Source organism: Acomys russatus, chromosome 16 (assembly GCF_903995435.1).
Source record: "Acomys russatus chromosome 16, mAcoRus1.1, whole genome shotgun sequence".
NCBI lineage: Eukaryota > Metazoa > Chordata > Mammalia > Rodentia > Muridae > Acomys > Acomys russatus.
This window is the reverse complement of record NC_067152.1, coordinates 13144958-13150957: the sequence shown is the minus strand read 5'-3', so window position 1 is coordinate 13150957 and position 6000 is coordinate 13144958. Positions and strand designations below refer to the sequence as shown.

The 6000-nt window shown below is 46.2% G+C and overlaps 1 protein-coding gene across 1 annotated transcript in view; it reads left to right on the top strand.

The window, feature by feature from the left end:
• The first annotated feature begins 1539 nt into the window (after positions 1 to 1539).
• Positions 1540 to 6000, top strand: part of Med13 (mediator complex subunit 13) — an 87826-nt gene continuing 83365 nt past the window's right edge. Inside the window, exons 1-2 of the mRNA XM_051158203.1 lie at positions 1540 to 1736; positions 3544 to 3778. Of these exons, the coding sequence (XP_051014160.1) occupies positions 1671 to 1736; positions 3544 to 3778 (301 nt within the window). The 5' untranslated portion in view covers positions 1540 to 1670. The remainder of the gene's footprint in view (positions 1737 to 3543; positions 3779 to 6000) is intronic.

Below are 6000 nucleotides of genomic sequence, written 5' to 3'. Positions count from 1 at the left end.
GTGATTGTTTGGGAAGGGAACTAACATCATATGCAGTTCTTCTTCTTATTCATTTTTGTTAAGTTTTCAAAACTCAAGTACCTACTGTGTGCTAGGAACATTTTAAGGTACTGGACAACTGTATAAACAAAGTCCCGATTCTCACCATGCCTCACTCTGAGTTACAGATGAGGAAACGGAGTTACAAAGAGGCAAAAGACTGGCTTCAACTTCGAGTCCTGGACAGCGGGACTTAAAATTTTTTTATTTGTATTTTCTTTGTATTTTTTTATTTTATTTTATGTACGTTGGCATAAGGGTGTCAGACCCCTTGGAACTGGAGATAGAGACAGCTGCCATGTGGGTGCTGGGAACGGAACCCCAGTTCTTTGGAAGAGCAAGCAATGCTCTTAACCACCGGGCTGTCTCTCCAGTCCTCGACAGCAGGACTTTATTCCCAGTTTATTAACCACAAGGCTATATCGTTTCATTTTTATCTCTTTAGTATAACTCTTAAAAAGAGCATTTGAGTTCCAGCGCTTGGGAGGCAGAGGCAGGCAGATCAGTGTGAGTTCGAGGCCAGCCTGTTATACAAAAGGAGTCCTCTTTTTTTTTTCGCCAACTTTCTCTTCCGAAGAATTCGAACTGATTTCCAAGTAATTCTCGTTGATTTTGAAGTGAACCTTCCTGTTCTGCACATTCCCCAGCCAGGAGAAAGCTAGAGCCAAGGCCCGGGTCATCTTAATCGGGGCATCCAGCAGATGGCGCCATCTTAGTAGCCACCAGCTGGCCGCCCGGTCCCCGGGGCTCGGAAAGCTTCCCTGCCCTCCCTCCTTGCCTTCCCTCTCCCCCCTCCCCACGGAGCCCGGGCCCACGTGACCTCACGGCGGCCAATGGGCGAGCAGAGAGGGCGAGCTGGTCCCTGTGGCCGCCATTAAAGCGAAGGGAAAACCCGTGAATTCGGATTAAAGGGGGAAAAACACCGCCCGCTGGGCCCACAAAATGGGGGAGACTACGGCGTCCAGGCGGTGAGGCGGCAGGAGAGCAGACGTTAGGCAGGCTTGGCCCAGGGACAACACGAGGACATCACCGGAGAATGGACTGAGCCCGCAGACGCCGCCACCACCTCCGCCGCTAAGGAGACTCTGGGCTTAAGGACATCGCCGCCGCTGCCGGGCCGGGGGGCCCGGGCTGCCCTGCCGGTCCTCGCCCTTCCCGCCCCTCCGCGGGCGTCCCCGGGCCGGCGAGAACCCTCCGGGGCTTCAGGGCTCGGCCCGCTCGGACTCGGGCTCGGACTATTTGTCGTGTAACTGATTGATTTTTTTTTTTTTTTTTTTGCTTTTTGTTTTTAAATCTTTTTTTTCCCCCCTTCTGGTGGAAGGGACACACATCCCTTCCCCTCCTCTCCGGAGAGGGACGCGCGTCCGCGGGCTCCGCAGTCCCGGCGGCCGGCCGGCCGGCCGAGCGCGGCGCGGCCCTCCCGCCTGCGGCCTCGGCCCCGGGCGGCTGGGTGCCTCCGGGCGGCGGGGGCCGCGGCGGCGCCGGGGGGCGGCGGGGAGGGCGGGCGGCCCGGCGGCCTCCTCCCCACCGCCCCCCGCCCTCCCCGGTGTCTGTGTTTCTCTCTCTGGTCGGAGGCGGCGGTAATGGCGGATGGTGGGTTGTGGCGCCGGCGGCGGCTGCTGTGAGGGACGATGAGTTCCTCCTTCGTGTCGAACGGGGCCAGCCTGGAAGATTGTCACTGTAACCTCTTCTGCCTGGTGAGTGCGGGGGCCGCGGGCGGTGGGGGAGGGGGCCGTGCCGTGCGCCCTTGGGCCGTGGGGGAGGGGGTCCGGGTCGCATCCAGATGCCGGTGTCCCCCGGGCTAGGCCCCGCTGGAGTCGGCCTCCTACGAGGCTCCGCGGCCGGCCCGGGAAGACAGCGTCCGCTCGCCTACCGGCCAGGGCTCTGCTTGCAAGAGTCTCGTCTTTTTTTCGTCTTTCCCCTCCTCCTGTCTTGTTTTGGACTCCTTTTCCCCGTCGTAGTCTTGTCCTTAACTTGGGCTTCTTATCTGGCCGGACGGTAATATTTTCTTCTGTGCTTCTTGCTTAAGCTGTTCCCCCTCCCCTTCCCCGCCCCTTGTATCGAGCAGTGTATCCCCTTTTTACACTTTCGATGGCTGCCACTGCTTCGCTGCCTTAATGTTTTTCCCCTCTTAAACAAGACCCCTCGAAACTTATGTATTCAAACCCTCTTCGTTTTTTATAAGTTAAACTAACACAGGGTTAGTTTCCTTAGGGGTGACTTCAGATCTTTGTGTGAAAACAGTGTATGCCACTTGATATATTTTCTTTTTAAACTTTGAAAACATTTTGCCATTTTGACAATTTCTAGCCATCTTGCTTTTATTAGAACATGTTTTTGTGAGAGTGGAGGGGCTAATGGAGGCGGTACTGTGGTTTCGCACAAAACGTTCTATATTTGTCTGTTTTACTTACGTTTTAAGAATGTTTTGAGCTGATGGTTCTTTTTATTGAACTGAAAAGTCTGGGGCCGCTGGAGGTAGGGATGTTCTGGTGTGGAGAACATCCAAATCAGATACCATCCCGTAGTTAAGACTTGTCAAAAGTACCAACTGTTGCAAATATCTAGTCCTGAGTTAGGAGATAGCTGAGCTTTGTCAATGACTAAGTTGGAGTGACTTTTTTCATTTTTCTCCTGTGCTGTGAGAAATACTAAGTCTATCATAGGTACGTGAATTAAGTGGGTGGAGCATAACTAGTTGGCAAGCGTAAACTGCCAGTCATGTATCAGCAGTTTCATTTTTGTCACCTTATGCTTTCTGTCATGGAGTTAGAATAAAGAATTACCGAATTTCCTTTGTTGAATTTCTCTCACGACGGTAAATGGGGATCTTTAAGGAACTCGTGCCTTACAGAGCATGCTGGTTTCCGTGACAGTGTCCATTAGCCAGCGTCTCTTCACATGTAAGATGTATATAGCAGGTTTAACGTTTCTGTCTCCCCAACTGGATCTATTTTTGGCACTTTGGTTTTTTGAAGATAGATTAGCACAAATCTGACAGCTCTTTGGAAGTAGTTCTTTTCTTTAGAGATATGAGCATGTGAAGAATTAACAGGCTTTTTCCTTCAGAAAATTGTTCAGATGTCTTCTCATTAGAGCCGTGACTTCTCACAAACTTGGAATGAGGGTCTTTACTGACTGATCAGTTAGAAAGGAATGTAGGAGAGCAGAGAGACTTAGTGTGCAGGACTGGAGAGCGGGGGTTAAGATCATTGTTTCCTCTAGTCAGCTCTGGATATTTTGTATTTATTATTGGTCAGTTAGTCACATCTTTGTTACTTTTAAACTGTCTTGTGTTCTTTAAATTCTTGCTGGTTGAAATACTAGAATCACTTACATGGTGGTTTTTTGTTTGTTTATTTTGGTCACAGTCTTTCAGTGTCCTAAGCATGTGTTAACAGTAGTGATGTTTTAATGAAATTAAGGACTTTATAGTGAAGGTTTTTTTCCTTTTAACGTGAGTGAATATACAATAACATAAAAATCATGCTTTCTTTCCTTCAGGCCGACTTGACAGGAATTAAGTGGAAAAGATATGTATGGCAAGGCCCAACTTCTGCCCCTATTCTGTTTCCGGTGACAGAAGAAGACCCCATTTTGAGCAGTTTTAGTCGATGCCTTAAGGCAGATGTACTTGGTGTTTGGCGGCGAGATCAAAGACCTGGAAGAAGAGAATTGTGGATATTTTGGTGGGGTAAAGATCCCAATTTTGCTGACCTTATTCACCATGACTTATCAGGTGAAAGCAATTTATCCTTTTTAAATGTGATTTGCAACATTGTACACTTTCCCTCAGATCTCATTGCTAATATAATTATGGTGTTAGTGTGTATAGGGCATGTATAGTGTGAAGCTGTAAGAACAGTTCACTGTTTTATTTTACTGAAATTATCCATGTGTATTATAGGAGACCTATGCTTTGAATAACTGTGTTCTTCCACTACCCAGCTTTCTGCCTTAACTTCTCACGGGCAGTTTGTATCCAGGGAAAGCATTTTCATTTACCTAAGAAAAATGGAATCTGGAAACATGGTATTTCTTAGTTATGTAATCCCTTTGAGGCCAAGTGCAACTCACCTTTGAGTCTGTTCTTCTCTAGGCTTTTTTGTCTGACACTGTGGGTGGTTCTAGAAATGTGACTTTATCTGGCATATTTTTCAAAAGTATATTTTCATTTTTGATATTATTTATGATTATTAACCTAGGGAGGCATATGCTTCTTTTTGGAGGATGTGGGGAGGGGCAAGGGGAGTAGCTTTTAGATGCTGCTTCATCAGAGATTATATTAATAGAGACAAGTGCCACCTTGTTTAAATATTATAGGACAAAAGTCATTAATCTGAAAGGTTGCACAAAAATAGTTTATTATGAGCACATCAATATTCCTTCTTATTTCTTTTTTTGTATTTGTTTTGTTTTGTTTTTGTTTTTCAAGACAAGGTTTCTCTGTAACCCCCCTGTCTGCCTTGTACTCACAGAGATCCTTCTGCCTCTGTTGGGATTAAAGGAGTGCGCCATCATGCCCAGCCTTCTTATTTTCCTGACTTTTAGGGCCAAATATCCTTTAGAAAGAAATTGTAGCCCATCATGAAATTACTGGTTGTGTTTACTTTACACTCAGTGTAAGTGCGTCTTTCATATACTAGTTTGATACATTGGTCCTCACCTCCAACACACGGGATTTCTCTTGTAGCCTTGGCTGTCCTGGATTCTTCTTTGTAGACCAGGCTGGCCTCAAAAATCCACCTGTCTCTGCCTCTGGAGGGCTGGGATTAAGGGTGTGGTGACAGAACACCTTTGATAAGACTTTTGACAGTTAATTTGAAGCTTTTTTTTTTTTTTTTAAAGTCTTTAAAATTCTGTGTGGGGAGGGAGTGTGGGTGTGGGCACAGTGCCCCGCGGTGTTGTATATAGGTCAGAGGACAGCTTTTTGGGAGTTCTTTCTCTTCTCCCACCTTGCTGAGACAGGGCTTTCCTGATTGTTCCTGCTATTATGAAGCTTATTTCAGGCTGGCTGGTCCTCTTGTTTCTGGTCACTTTCCTATCTCTGCTCTACATCTTAGTGTAGGGGTGCTGGATTACAGATGCTCCACATCTGGTGTTTTATGTGGGTTCTGGAAATCAAACTCAGACTGGCTAGTGCTTTTACCTCCTTCACCTTCTCTACTGCTCCTTAGGTCATTTGAAGAAAAGCTTTCCTGTATGAAAGTTAGTACTCTGTGGTTTCTGGTTTTGAACTGTAGGCCCTGTTTTATTTTGCATGAAATATAATCCAGGTGTCATGTAGCCCAGGCTGGTTTTACACTTACTGTGCAGTCAGGACTGGCCTTCAACTCCTTTTCCTTGTGTGTCTCACTGGAATCACAGGTGTGCACCATTAGACTCTAGATAGCTCTATCTTGAACTAATACTTTCTTATGTCAACATTTGCTTAAGAATGTTTTTTAAATTGATTTTTGTTTTTAAATGAATCCTTTATTCAGTATTTTGAGAGTGGTGCAGTTGTTTTATGATAGAATATTCCAGCTTTCCTAAGATGCTTACCGAAGATGCTAGTCCTTAGTTCTAAGTGTTTTCATGTATGTGTTGTGTTGTTTTGAAACAGTGTTACTCATAGTCCATTAGGGCTTTGAACTCCTGACCCTCCTGCCTCTGCTTCTCAGTGCTGGGGTCATAGGTGTGTGCTACTACACCTGGCCTGAGATGGTTCTAGAGGATGAAAAGAGTGTGCGTCTGTAGGCGTGCGCGTGCTGTCTCTGTGTGTACTAGAATGCCTTTCAGCAAGATGATGCTCTCTACTTGTGCTAAACCCTAAGCAGACCAGTTTTCCTTTTCTTTCATTGACTTAGGTGAGAGTTAAACATTGAAATGATTCATGAAATCACCTCATTAAAGTGTTTGTAGGTTCTTTGTTTATTTTCTTTAAAGTGCTAAGTATTGAATCCAGGGATGTGTGTGTGT